The sequence below is a fragment of the Squalius cephalus genome (genome assembly GCF_949319135.1).
Source record: "Squalius cephalus genome assembly, chromosome: 17".
In the NCBI taxonomy this organism is placed as follows: Eukaryota; Metazoa; Chordata; class Actinopteri; order Cypriniformes; family Leuciscidae; genus Squalius; species Squalius cephalus.
Window position 1 is genome coordinate 22,378,312 of NC_137138.1, and position 14,931 is coordinate 22,393,242.

At 35.1% G+C, this 14,931-nt stretch overlaps 2 protein-coding genes across 2 annotated transcripts in view; both read left to right on the forward strand.

The window, feature by feature from the left end:
- Positions 1-9,130, forward strand: part of slc13a5a (solute carrier family 13 member 5a) — a 30,315-nt gene extending 21,185 nt beyond the window's left edge. The window contains exons 8-12 of the mRNA XM_079898773.1: positions 533-639; positions 945-1,066; positions 3,165-3,326; positions 7,423-7,560; positions 7,775-9,130. Coding sequence (XP_079754899.1) covers positions 533-639; positions 945-1,066; positions 3,165-3,326; positions 7,423-7,560; positions 7,775-7,900 — 655 coding nt within the window. The 3' untranslated portion in view covers positions 7,901-9,130. The remainder of the gene's footprint in view (positions 1-532; positions 640-944; positions 1,067-3,164; positions 3,327-7,422; positions 7,561-7,774) is intronic.
- A 992-nt stretch (positions 9,131-10,122) lies between these two features.
- Positions 10,123-14,602, forward strand: med31 (mediator complex subunit 31). The gene is made up of 4 exons (XM_079898790.1): positions 10,123-10,603; positions 10,852-10,926; positions 11,147-11,243; positions 11,820-14,602. The coding sequence occupies exons 1-4, from the start codon at positions 10,582-10,584 to the stop codon at positions 12,040-12,042; spliced, it is 417 nt and encodes a 138-aa protein (XP_079754916.1). The 5' UTR covers positions 10,123-10,581; the 3' UTR covers positions 12,043-14,602.
- Positions 14,603-14,931: the final 329 nt, after the last annotated feature.

The following is a 14,931-nucleotide window of genomic DNA, read 5'->3' on the forward strand; positions in this document are numbered from 1 at the left end:
ACATATTTTGTGCACTGTGAAATGTCCTCTGATACCGTTAGAGGGTAAACAAACTCCAAACAATTTCCAGTTTTAAGGATCTTCCAAACTGAACAAAAACTTGACAAAATAGACATAATGTTGAAAAACATTAATATCCAGAATGACCTCAGGTCTATGGGCAAAATACCTCTAACATTAAACCCAAGTAATGTCAGTTTCAGCTGTCAATTTGAACCATTGGTTAACACACACAGCGTGTTCTCCTGTTATCAGCTGTGGCGTGTTCCTTTATTTGTAGGTCAAATGTCCAGCAAAAATGTGAATGGAGTTGCCCCACATTGCAAACAACATTTGTGTACATTTCCTGATGACGATCACATACTAAGATTTTAAGGATTTAAAACTGTGAACTGAGATTCTCTCTGGGTGAAAGGTCTGAACCAAAAAAGAACAGAACATAATAGAATCTGCACACAAACACTTTTTTAAATCATCTGTTGTGTAATGACCTCTAACCCCTTGTTCAACCTCATGGCTCACCTCTGTGCAGGTTTGTGACAGATGCCACAGTGGCGGTGTTTGTAGCTGCCCTGCTTTTTGTTTTCCCCTCTAAACCTCCACATTTGTGCTTCTGGAGAGCACAGAGCTTTGACACAGGTCAGTTTAACACCCGCTTAGCTGATGTCTTGTTTGACTATTAAGCTAGATAGTGTATCTAATATATAATATAGATAATATATATATTAATATTTGTTGGTATCAATTAGCATAATCATTGTACAAATCTTGTTTTTCCACATTATCTGAAAACCCCCCTTTTTTTGTAGAGTGCTTTTGAGAATTTGTTGATGTTGTTGTTGTTGTTGTTGTTTTATTGTTGTTTTTTTATTATAAAAATGTCAATGAAAAAAGTTAATAAATAAATAAATAATATGAATAAATATGACTGTGGTCTATGTCAGTGCCCCAGCAAGACAGTAGCCGGACTCCAGCTTTGCTGACATGGAGTGTGACACAGAAGAAGATGCCCTGGAGTATCGTCCTGCTGCTGGGGGGAGGCTTTGCCCTGGCTAAAGGCAGTGAGGTACAACGAATGCTTTTCAAAATCTGTCTTTGTGTATTTTATTGAGAGTATATTCAAGTCAGATATATTTTTATAGCCCTCATTGCTTTACCACAGAGCAAGATTTAGGGCTGGGCGATATGACAATAATGATGTTCTTCCAAAATGAAGATCTAGCTAGTATGTTGTATTTATAGTATGGTCTGTATTGTTCTATTAAAATATTTGAATATTGCTTTTGTTCAATGTGAGTCTTAGTGATTCTTAACAAAAAAAAAAAAAAAAAAAAAAAAGGTCTGATGTTCAAGAGTAATTATTAGATTTGTTCTCATTGTATATTAAGTGTCTTTAACTATTAACATTTTAAATTAATAATTTGATACAATGCATTTATTGTGAACATATACATGTTTGTTTATTTAAAATTATTAAATTTTTTAATTTATTTTTTAATACTTATTTAATAAATACCTGCAAGTGATAAAATCTGTGATTAATTCCTGTAATTCATCCGGATTGCAGAATCCCTGACAATATTCAAAAGACAGCTGAAAACTCATCTCTTCCTTGACTTAAAGGGATAGTTCACCCAAAAATGAAAATTACCCCATGATTTTCTCACCCTCAAGCCATCCTAGGTGTATATGACTTTCTTTTTTCAGATGAATACAATCAGAGTTATATTAAAACAATGTCCTGGCTCTTCCCAGCTTTATAATGGGAGTGAAGGGAGGATGAGATTTTGAAGTCCAAAAAAGTACATCCATCCATCATAAAAGTGCTCCGCATGGCTCCAGAGGGTTAATAAAGGCCTTCTGAAGCAAAGCGATGCAGGCGGCCGACAGACGAAGCGTCCGACAGACGGCCGTACGCATCGATTTATGGCGAAAGAGTAACTTCTGACCTGACGCATGACATACTGATGAACGCAGAAGTGCAGAGGATAGAGCAAAACAAAACACCAGTCATGAATTAGAAGTCTAAAACGAGAATTTTTATAGAGAAATGTCGGAGGGTTTCGATCTAATAGAAGAGGAGCTTGAGTTTGTTGCCCAGCCCTAATTGTTTGAACCGCAAGAGGCGTCAAAGCTTACGCTACTCCTACATCCTACGTCATACATCGTGTCAGGGGTTCTTTTGGCGTAAGTTGGCTTGCATAGGCCGTCTGTTGAAAGCTAGTTATTTTAGTTTATAAAGTTTTAAATATGGATATTTTTCTTACAAAAACACATCGCTTTGCTTCAGAAGGCCTTTAGTAACCCCCTGGAGACTTATGGATTACTTTTATGATGGATGGATGCACTTTTTTTGGACTTCAAAATCAGGACCACCATTCGCTACATTATAAAGCTTGGAAGAGCAATTACTTTTTTTTTTTTATTATTGTGTTCGTCTGAAAGAAGAAAGTCATATACACTTAGGATGGCTTGAGGGTGAGTAAATCATGGGGTAATTTTCATTTTTGGGTGAACTATCCCTTTAACCTCATAAAATAAATGTATGCTTGCACTTTCCTTTAATCCCTCCCTATTCTTGCTCATGCTACTCTAAGCAATGTCTGAAACTTTGTATTATGAGCACTTCTTGTATTTGCCTCTTTATGGTGAATCGCTTGCTGTATTCCTCATTTGTAAGTCACTTTGGATAAAAGCGTCGGCAAAATTAATACATTTAAATGTAAATGTAGTAGTTAAAGACACCTAATACAAAGTGTGACCAGAGATTAACATGATGTTTTTGTTCTAAGCAAGAGTGTTCAATTCTTGTACACTATCAATACAGAGACAACAATTTGTCTTTGGTGATAAAAAAAAAAAAAAAACGCCAGTTGTTAAAGAGACTTTTATTTCAATTAGTAACATCTCTGATTTCAGGCAGGATCTCTTTATTGTGATGTTGTTCCTTAATGTGGTTGAAAATCAAAAGATTTTGGTCATATCACCCACATCTTAGTGGTTTAAACAGGGAGCTGCTTGAAAGCCAACACATAATGCTTTAATGAAAGGACATGAGAAAGACTAAAGATAATCTGCAGTTCTTAATTAAACACCATATAAAAGGTCAGCTTCAATTGTCATGCCTTCTGTTTTTGTTTACTTTTATCTTGGTCAATGCTCAGGTCTCAGGGCTGTCAAAATGGCTTGGAGATCAGTTGTCGCCTCTTCAGAGTATTCCTCCCTGGGCGATTGCCATTGTCGTGTGTCTGATGATAGCTACCTTCACTGAATGCACCAGCAATGTTGCCACAGCAACATTATTTCTGCCTATACTCGCATCTATGGTACGTACGCATCTAATATTCACCATGATTTATATTCTTAAACTGTGAAGCTCACAAATAAATAAATGCATGCTCCTCGTACACCTTTGTGGTCGCAGAAATGTGCGCAGGACGCAGTCAATAAAATGGAAAGAAAGTCTGCAGGCATTTATGGAAATGTCTGACAAAAAACTTCTGACCACAACATTGTGTAATTTAATGAAGTTTGGACTTCATTAAGACTTTTTCTCATTTTTCTTAGCCGTAAACTTTTTTTCAATAACTAAGTACTGACATTCAGTCTAGTCCAAAAAGTCTAAGATCACTGGTCAGTATTGTTTTAAAGTCCCCATGAAATATAATTTTTTTTTGTCTTTTAGTATGAATATGTTAGCCTTACTGTCATGTATAAGCTAGTGTGCTCCAAAACAGTGACAGAATTCGCATTTAGAAGATTTAAGCATTCAGAACGTACAGTCTCGCATGTCGATCAATGGTTTTGATGACATCACGCTGCACTTCAGCTTCTCATCAGATTTGCTGTCCAATCAAATGCTCTCTAGAATCTGAAGCGTCCCGTCCCCTATAAATAGACGCTGAAGCTGCAGCTGAAATCGGTCAGTTGTTCAAACATTTACTACCTTTTCTACAGTGCACTTTATAGGGGATAGGGAACGATTCTGACAGTGTAATTATGCTTTCCATTGGGGTGAATGAAGTCACACACAGTGTGCTCCGGTCCATAGAGACGATGGATCATACGCGCGAGTCGGTGCAGACTAGAAGAACATATCAGACCCATTTGAATTCTGCACAGAATGCTATTTAAAGCAATATGGAGGAGAAATTGTTAGAGATTAGGAGGAAACTGCAGCTTTACCGAGCTCAGCGGCTCTGGCCCAGCTGTCTGTGATGTAAACAAAACGTTATTGGCTAATTTAAAAAGAGGAGGAGCTGTTCGATATGTCCCGCCCCTGTCTTCTTGTTTTAGTGGAAATTACGTCTACACATTGAATAATGCTGTGTGTTTCAAAGCACTTCAATGGACCTTTAAGCATTTTTTAAAAAAAATTTTTTTTTACAAATTATATAATTAGAATAACAATCTGAGTGAGTTGGTGGTCAGGAAGATTTTAGTAATTAATTAATATTTTTATTTGGCAAGGACATTCATTTGATTGAAACAAAATTACAAAAACTTCTATTTCAAATAAATGCTGTTCTTTTGACTGGAGTAATGGCTTCTGAAAATTCAGCATTGCCTGGACAAAATTACATTTTATACTGTATATATATATAATAAAAAAATCTTACGGACCCCAAATTTTGAATGGCTGTGTGTGTGTATTCATTAATGTCAACTTAATTGTATTTATTTAGCTGGCGTAGTGGCCAATGTATAGATCTGAATCACTAATTGATATATTATTAGTGTTTGTCAACATGTTTCATGTTGATTTTGCAATAGTGAGATATAACAAAAAAATTCATGTTGCATTCACGTTGGATTTTACAAGGAATGAAAGATTTATTTGTTTATCTGTTATTTGTATTATACCAGACACAAATGAACAAGTTGCGTAATTGTGAAGGTTTCTTTTAATAAGCACAGCTTCTTCCTCCATAAATCTCTCACTGGGTTTCACCTTTCTTGTCTCTTGCTGTGCAGTTGGCACGTCCTGCCCTCTTCTCATGAATTAGCCTATGCAAGAGAGCCTGTGAATGGAGGGATTTGTAAGCTGAAGTGGCTCATATGGGAGAACCATGGAGATGTGTCATTGTTGTCAGGTTGAGAAAAAGAAAGAGAAAGGAAGAACGAGAAAGAACGGGCATTGGGGGAAGATCGAGGGCTTTCAACTCGGCGCTAATTCACTCGTTGCTGAAGGCAGATACGCAGATGCTCCTCTGTTTGTGCCAGCGTTGTTCATTCTCCTCTGTTACCTGTAACACAACTGAGCTTTGAGAGCTCAGAGCCATATCACTGTAGAAAGTAGGTTTTTTGATACAATAACAAATATCAACAATAATGACTTTTCAAATATATGTCCTGAACGGCCTGTCTGCTATTGGCCGATTATACAGGCCGTATTGAAAGCTTCTGTTCCCTGAAGAAATTCCTTGTTTGTTTGAGCAAACTTGGCAATAAAGAAATGATTTTATTGTATTGTAAATTAAATGTTCTATTTAAAAGTGTGCTGTAACATTCAGGTAAGAAGAAATTTTTGCAGCTTTTTTTAATAAACAATATAATTCACAGAGATAACGAAGACTCGAGACTAGGCATAGGTGACGAACCGGTCAGTAATACAGAAACCAGGGCAACCAAGGAAACAGGAACTAAACATTAATGATGTGATAGATACATTTCAGTGGTTTCAATTACACATTTGTATAATAAAAAGGAAGAGTTTTAGTTGGTCTCTTATTGGCCAGATTAACCAAGCTCTCCATAGAACAATCCCTACAATTTAAAGTCCCCCTGTGGTGAAAATCAAGGTTTTTGTATTGTTTATATGTCTTTGTGGTGTTTAGACAAACCATGTGTAAATCCATAAGTCAACACCATTGCTGAGTCCTTAAATCTGCAGTGAACTAAAGAGCGTTTTAAAAACGCAATTTGAAATCACTGGTGTTTCTGACATCACACCTTGTAACCAATCACGTTAACGTATGATCGTCAATGATTGGATCTCTGAGCTGGTGTGATTGAGTGGAGGCGGGGCTAATTTGCGGGGCTTAATATATTCATAGATCCACATATACAAAGTGAGGCAGGAGTGTAGAGTTACATTCATGCTATTTTAGGGCATGAATAATTTTTAAAGAAAAAAACGCTTAAAAATGTCATTTTGGTGATCAAAGTGTAATTTTAAGGGATAACATGATTGACTACAGGGGGACTTTAATGAAATAACACATTATAAACACTTAATACTGAATGCCATTAAACGATTTGTTAATTGCATTTAATAGATTACACTTTAATAGTTTTTCTCGATTGCTTAAACACTATAAACAGGCTTTTGAACTAAAATTTCAAAACCATAACGCCATTTATCAAAAAGCACACCCATTTCACTAAACTATAAACACTATTCCCTGTTTTGACACATGAGTCAGATTTGTTGAACTGTCACTGCAAAACTCTACACACAAATCCCTTCATTTCTCATTGCTTAGACCATGTTGTCATTTAGAAAGCACTAGCACTCAAAATTGTTCACTCAAGTCAGCACAGCTTCAGCTCAGTTAGCACACAATTACCCAAGTGGAAACACTAAGAGTCAAAATTTAACACACATCAACCAGATCCTTCAATAGATAGATAAAGCAACATAACTTACCAGTTTTGGAAATGTTGTTTTGAATTTATTGCACCAGTGTCTTAGACTATGTTGTAGTGTGTGTGATTTTGAGGGCTTGTGTGTCCTGTCTGAGGGCAAAGTTTGGTTTTTCAGCAAGAGTGAATGGTTTTGAGTGTAGAGCTTCATTTTGACCTGAAAATAGGATGTTTGGGGAATTGGGTGAGACGTTATGGATTTGTGTTTACAGTTTTGAGAATACGAGGCATAGTTTCAAGAAATGTGTTAAAGCAATCGAGAAAAACTGTAATAAAACATTTGCATTTGGTTTGTAAAAGGTGTTTTGTTTTGTTTTCTGTGAAAAGGTGTTCAGCATTCTGACCAGCAGGGGTCACCAGTGTGTGGCGTTTCGAGTGCTTAAACAGAAAATCGTTTTGTGAAAATTGGTTAAATTGAGTCAAAGTTTCGTTAAGTTTTGTTTCCTATCACAACTAAACACAGGAAGCTATAACATGCACAGAAAAACTTCAGAAAAACAAATCTGAAAAATAACTAGGCCTACTGCAATAATGCTACTGACCAACTACTGGTTGAGCCGATGTTGCTGTGTCGGACTGGTCGGAGTGCAGCTAAATACATAATTTTAACTATTCTACCTATGTATTTTCTCATTATTACTATATATAGGCCTATATTTAATTATTATTCAAATATATTTCAAAGGGACCAAATACATAGCATTAAATTCAATTCCATATGTCTCAGTAAAATAAGCTGGTCTTACTCAGTGTTGTTGTTTTTTTTGGTTTTTTCAGTCCCAGTCTATACATATCAACCCTCTGTATGTCATGATCCCCTGCACCCTCAGTGCGTCTTTTGCCTTCATGCTGCCAGTAGCCACCCCTCCAAACGCCATAGTCTTCTCATACGGATACCTGAAAGTGTCTGACATGGTGAGTGTTAGCCATTAATAAAAAAAATTTTTTAAATATGAACCGTCACACAACTGTAAATGATTAAATCCAAAATGCACAGCGATATCTGATGCAAATGGAATGCTTTGTCAGTTAGATTAAATGAAATGAAGAAATAAAATTGGAAAAACATTATTGATATGAATGTAGATCTATTAATGTCGGTTATCCAAATATTCGCTTTTATCCGCAGGCCAGGACAGGGATTGTCATGAATATCATCGGCATCCTCTGCATTACCTTAGCCATAAACAGCTGGGGCAGAGCTATCTTCAGTTTAGACACCTTTCCCAGCTGGGCAAACACTACAGATGTGTGAGAGACTGAACCCCTCCTTCTGTCTGCTGTCAAACTGCACCATTCAGCACTATTCTCACCATGTTTCCAACTGAGGAGGCCAGGCAGGGTCAGAGCCAGTGGCTGGTTTCACTGGAGATGATAGTGTGTCATCACTTGTGCCGTGACTGTGCAGTTCAGTTTTTTTTTTTAATTCATAATAAAATGATATAATATTTATGTGGATATTTAAACACAAATATCTAAACAGTGGACAACTGTGTACACACATGCAGGCCAGTTTTGACAGAATAGTGTGATTATGTACAGTTTAGGATTCATTAAAACTCACTATTGCAATGTAAATTTAATAATGTAAATTAAAATACTGTTGGTTTTTTTTCATATTTCCTACTAATACATTTAAATACACTGTTTGTTCCTTCACCTGCATATAGCCAATGTTTTAAATCAGTATACTTTTGTGATTTTTTTTTTCTTTTTTTTTTTTTATCAAATTTACATTATGTTAAGGACATTTTAGGGATATTTATAAAGGAACACATCTACGTAAATAAACAATGATTGTTGTAGGGGAAAATGGGGTATATGTCACTTTAAAAAAAAAAGTGGATTGACAGAAAATGTTTAACAAGTTAAGAATAGAAGATTATGATGTTTCATCCAGATTGTTTGGCCTATATGAGGAAACAGTAGAAATTGAAACATATTTGCTATTATAATATGTTATATTTCTGTGAGTATTGAAAAAAAAAGCTTATTTTACCCATTACCCATCAAATAAATATTTAATATGCAAATTGTGTAGGTCAAAAATGAACTGCATTAAATGTAATCACATTGAATCTATAATGCCTGGTAAAGTCCTAAAGGATTGATATTGATGAGTGATGACCAGATGAAGTATTAAAATTAGAAAAAAACATTGCCATTTTAGAAATGTGCTCAAATGAGATTTAGTGACATCTGTTGTCAAGAGGAAAGTTAAAAATAGGTGAACATTTCAGGTCCGTGTAATGCTTCATAATTCAGTTTTCAGACCATACAATGCAAATGAAAAAAATTAAACTTGTGTATGCAATGGGGGATTTTTTTTCTAAATAGTTTCCTTTTCACCTTTACAGAAATTACAAGAGTTATCAATATCTAATTTAAAGCGTTCCAGTAGCATACTTTTACTGGATAGCCATTATGTATTATTTTAAAAGAGACTTCTTTTACTTTGTTAATAAAATAAAATTTATTCACTGTTCGCCAAGCTTTACGGCATTTCACATCTCCAAACACAGGAGCCCAAAAAAAGCGAGCTGGAGGATAAACAATGCAGTAAGACATAGCGTAGTCAGAGAATGTCTAATATGGCGAGAAGTTTCACTCTCACTACACTTCCGGCTTCTGAACTGGTTGCAGTTCCACTCTGATTCCATATGAGGGCGCTCACAGGACGAGTGCAGAATGAATGGAGGTCTATGGCAGTATACCCATCAAAATCCACTTTTCTCAGGATATAATTTTTTGTCTAGTAATTTGAATGTAGACGGGCTCTGGCGTAGTTCACGTTTGAACACGCATGCGCTGTAGTAGGTTTCGATTACGTCATGAAAGTGTAAATGCGCATGCGCACGATGATTCCATTATTCCATTATACCAGAGCCCGTCTACGGAGAGCCTTGGCACTTCCTATTAGCCCCATTGTATCTTTCTTGGTTGCAGTTCCATTAGAGTTCCACTGGAGGTGATCGCGGGCGAGTGCAGACTGAATGGGAGTCAATGGGGCTAGACGGCTAAATGTGTCTCTTTCACCCGATTGCCGTTGAGAAATCTCAGATTTTATTGTAGGTTTTGCAAGTTCAACATGGGTTATAGGTCGAAAGTTGAATGAACGAGTACTTATTTCTTTTCGATTTCTTACAGGTTGAGTTGTTGTTGCCCATAACACGCTAGCATTCTGCTAATGACGTCAGCATTCTGACGTCATTGACATTTTAAAAGACTTTTTAAACCAAATAAGTGACTCTAAAAAATCTAACACCAAGCAATGTGTAATTTCTTTGCATCTCCTTTCGAATACAACGTTCAAATTACTAGACAAAAAATTATATCCTGAGAAAAGTGGATTTTGAGGGTTTTTCGCCATAGACCTCCATTCATTCTGCACTCGCCTGCGAGCGCCCCCGCATGGACAGAGACGTGTTACTGCAGCCAGTCCAGAAACCGGAAGTAAGCAGAGAGTGCCAATTCTCTTCCTATTAGACATTCTCTGATTATACGCTACACAAATTACATTATTTTATCCAATCTGTGACTAGTAGTGACATCTTCGCCACTTTGTTTGACAGGATATATTAATGGTTAACTAAGAGTTAGCAGTTTAACTTGATGTCTAGGCATGTCTGTAATGTAGCTTTAATGTTTATATTCATCCACGATAGCCATTACATGTTTTTCTCCCTACTTGCAGCTTCAAAGCTGTATGCAAATTTGAAAAACTGGCAGGGCCGTTGTCATGACACCGTACTGTCGCATTTGCACAACGACGGAAAATTTTACGACACACGCACTGGTTTTCTGGTAAATATGGCGTCTCCGTAGGTCTTCCCAAACAAAAACGGCATATTTTGGTTTAGGAATCTCTCTATAGATCCGTTTAAATATAGACATTTTCAAGATATTTCAACATCGTTTTCTCTCCCGTCGTCTGTCATGGCTGGGATTATGGAAACAGGTTTGTAATTTTGTTGATGTTGACTATGAACGTGTTATTTCACTAAGATTCTTTCGCACGACTGCAAACAAGTTTGATCTGATTGTGACAATACTCTTGTGTATTATATGCCATTTACATTATGCGAAAATAAATTCATACGTGGGGTGGTTGTACCGAAATATGTTGCATTTTCGTTCAAGCATTTTTTATAATAATAAAATAACCTTATGAATAATAATAACATTTTAAAAATCATACTTTCGCAGAGGAGCAGGCAAGAAACCGTTTCCAGCTGGAGTTGGAGTTTGTTCAGTGTCTAGCGAACCCAAACTATCTGAACTGTAAGAACAAACGTTGACATTGTTACAAGCTTATTTTAAATACTTTGTTACAGTAATTCAGATATTTAAGTTATTGGTTCATCTATAGCAGTTTGAATCACTAAATCGAAAGTAATTTGTTTCTATGGTTTAATTTCGTAGATTGGTCTTATAAATGCTTTTTTCCACATGCGTTGTGCATTTAAATATGTCATATAACATCCTGCTTTTTATCCTGCAGTTCTGGCTCAAAGAGGTTACCTGAGAGAGAAGCCTTTTGTCAATTACTTGAAGTATCTACTTTACTGGAAAGAACCAGAATATGCTAAATTCCTGAAGTAAGTCGTATGCTGTACATTTTCTACTAATCTAATATATATATATATATATACACATACATACATATACGATTAAAGTAATGCGTCTTCTCCATGATGTAGACACTCATGCATGCATGGGAACAGACGAAAAGTACAAACATAAAAAAAAACACTACTTTCAGCTTTTAATAAAAAGTGTTGTACAGCGGATATGTAACCTGTAATGTTAGGAGATCTTTTGTAATGCTATGTATAGCTGTAGGTATCAGGACATATTCTAAGTGGTCAGAATATAAAAATATTTAAAATGTGTTTTTAAAAGAAAATGAAGTTGTATGTTATAAAGGCTGGAAGAGATTGAGCCTGAGTCAGATGGAGGAAAAAGTAACGCAAGTAATTTAACATTACATGTAATTTGTTACTTTTTTAGGAAGTAACGCAATATTGTAATGCATTACATTTAAATGTAACTTTCCTCAACAGATCTCATCTGCGATGTTTCTCAATAAAAAAAAAAAATTCCTCTCATGGTGATTATGTGATTGACATATTAGACTCTTCTCATATTAGAAATCTTAATCTTTTTCCCCTTAGATATCCTCATTGTCTGCACATGTTAGAGCTGTTGCAGTATGAACACTTCCGAAAGGAGCTGGTGAATGCGCAGTGTGCCAAGTTCATAGATGAACAGCAGATCCTACACTGGCAGCATTACTCCCGGAAGCGCACGCGCTTACAGCAAGCGCTCGCGGAGCAGCAGCAGCAGCAGCAACAGCAGCCACAGGCTCCATCCCATGGCAACACCACCTCCAAATGAGGCAGTTAACATGCTCCTGCTGCCAGTTACTCTTTCACTGGAACATTTTTGTAAAAAGTCATTTTCAAATGGGCTTTTTCCAAAATTCCTAATGTTGTATCTGTTTATATACGACTGGAGAGAAAGATAAAATAGCTTCAAAAGAAGGTAAGGGCAGAGTGAAATAGATTGCTGTCGAGCAGTGTGTCTTGTCTCACAGTTGCTAGCTCCACCTCCACCTGCCACATGCTGTATCTTATAAATATTTGTATTATGTTTATGTATGCATTTTGGACAAAATCAGAAACCCAAATCCAAAATAAAGATTTGCATTACTTCATTGCATTACTAAGAATTGATGAACAATACTTCAACAACATTTATTCATTTTAGTTCATGTTAATCTCAACATTTACTAATACATTAAAAACTTGTATTTGTTCAAATTAGTTAATGCACTGAAACTAACTTGAGCAAACAATGAATGACTGTTATTTTTTTTACATAACAGTAAGAAAGATTAATAAATACTGTAACAAATGTGTTGCTCATTGTTAGTTCATATTAGTTAATACGGTAACTGTTAACAAATGAAAATTTATTGTACAGTATTACCGGTAACACTTAGTTAACATTAGTTAACATGAAATAACAATGAAAAATAATTCTACTGCATTTAATAATATTATTAGTCAATGTTAATTTCACCATTTACCAATAGGTTTTTAAAATCAAAAGTGCATTGTTAACTGGTTAATGCACTGTGAACTAACATGAATAACAATTAAGAATTGTATTTTACAAAGATTAGCGGTAACTATAAGTATATAGTTATACAGTTCTTAAAAATCATTTCCAAACTATTAGTTTATAGTTAATTCATAGTTAATAGTCTCTACATTGTTAATATATTAATAATAGGCTATGTACAAATAGTGAGTTCTTCATTCATTGTCACTGTAATTAACACAATTATTATTGTTTAATTAGCTCATATGTAAAGGTAGATAATGTTTGTTTATGTTTTGTTAACTTATTAACTGTAAATAGTTCTCTTTTTAGATTAAGGCATGGAAAATGAGAAAATGTCATTCATTAAGTGCTTTGAACCAACCTTTATTAGGCATTAATTGCATTATTATTATTAAGTGTTCCTTAAAGAAATGGTCACACTTATAGGGTCCAATTTTTGCTATTAACAACTATGACTTTTGCCTCAATAAACTCCTAATTACTCCTTATTAATAATTAGTAAGGTAGTTGTTTAGTTTAGGCATTGGGTAGGATTAAGGGATGTAGAATAAGGTCATGCAGAATAAGGCATTAATATGTGCTTAATAAGTACTAATAAACAGCCAATATCCTAGTAATATGCATGCTAATAAGCAACCAGATAATAGCGAGATTCGGACCCTAAAGTAAAGTGTGTGTGTGTATTTGTAAACATTTTAATGAACACTGAAGATAAATGCAATTAATGTCTAATAAAGGTTGGTTTAAAGCACTTAATTAATGACATTTTCTGTGACTTAATCTAAAGTGAGAACTATTTACTCCTAATAACCAATGAACAATTCCTCTACTACAAGCTAATTAAACAATAATAATTGTTTTAATTACAGTGACAATGAATGAAGAACTCACTATTTGTGTATAGCCTGATATATTAACAATGTAGAGATTACAATGTATTAATAAACGGAGCAATTCCAAGAGGGTCCTCACACCATCGGTGCTCAGGCCCTAACTATAAGCTCATAGATTATTAATGATTTGTAAGTACTTCATTACTGTGTACTTATTATGAAGTGTTATAAGATTAATAAGTGAATAAAAAAAATCCTCACTGTTAGTTCATGTTAGCTAATGCATTTAATAATGTTGACAAATGGGACCTTAATGTAAAGTGTTATTAAGAAGAGCTGCTGAAATTGTTAGCCTACATTTTGAAACTTGAAGGTTTCCAGTTGTGTTTATTATTTTATAAATACTAAGTCAGTGGGGACCATCAAATGTTTGGTTACACGCATTCTTCAAAATATCTTCTTTTGCATACAGCTGAAGAAAGAAACTCATTCAGGTTTGGAACAGCTTGTGGGAGAGTAAATGACAGAATTTCATTTTTGGGTGAACTATCCCTTTAATATGATCTGACACAGTCTTTGTCCCCTGAACTCCTTAACATTTTACATATGAACATCAGTAATATTCACAGGACCATCTCAGGATTATGTTAAATGACCACAAGCACCTCACATTCTTGAGTGTATCCAACACAAAAGGCCTTTTACAAACTTGAAAGAGGGGGGAAGTAAGACCTCCAGTGGCTGCTGAGAAGAAGCACAGAAGCCATGCTGAATATATTATCATTTAAGGACCTTTTTTCATCAATTACAGTTAAGCTTTACCCTTTTGGAACAATAAATTGAATTATAATATGACTCAATTTTGGTCCCAGCCTGGACTCTTGACATCAGCTCTGGAAACTGCTTCTGATTTGACTATATATGTTGTTCACCTTTTCCATTACATTTATAAAACTAAATATACACAGCATATGATTGAACTACTAAAAAAGTGCCTCAATGTACATTCCTTGTATGTCTTACACTGTAAAAAGAGATAACCTGAAACTGTTACCTTAAAAAACTATTTCTATCTGATTTAACATATATAAACATTTTTGTTGGTAGAAATGAATGTATATATGTTGGTTCAGTGATGTTAAATAATATGATAACTTGAATAAGACCAGTTAGATGTTACCATTTTTTCAGTGAATAAATGAGTGCTTGATCTCTAGAAACAAAAGCGTCCTAGATATAAAAGTCCTTTAGTAAAATTTATGTTATCTGGATCTACACTGCAAGGTTTTCATAATGCAAATGTAACTACCTGCTCACACGACTA

Bases quoted from the DNA above. Each gene is read 5' to 3' on its own strand.
- med31 (XM_079898790.1), top strand. From the start codon at position 10,582: ATGGCTGGGATTATGGAAACAG. The intron at 10,604-10,851 runs GTTTGTAATTTT...ATACTTTCGCAG, and splicing joins GGCTGGGATTATGGAAACAG to AGGAGCAGGCAAGAAACCGT. The intron at 11,244-11,819 runs GTAAGTCGTATG...TTTTCCCCTTAG, and splicing joins GAATATGCTAAATTCCTGAA to ATATCCTCATTGTCTGCACA.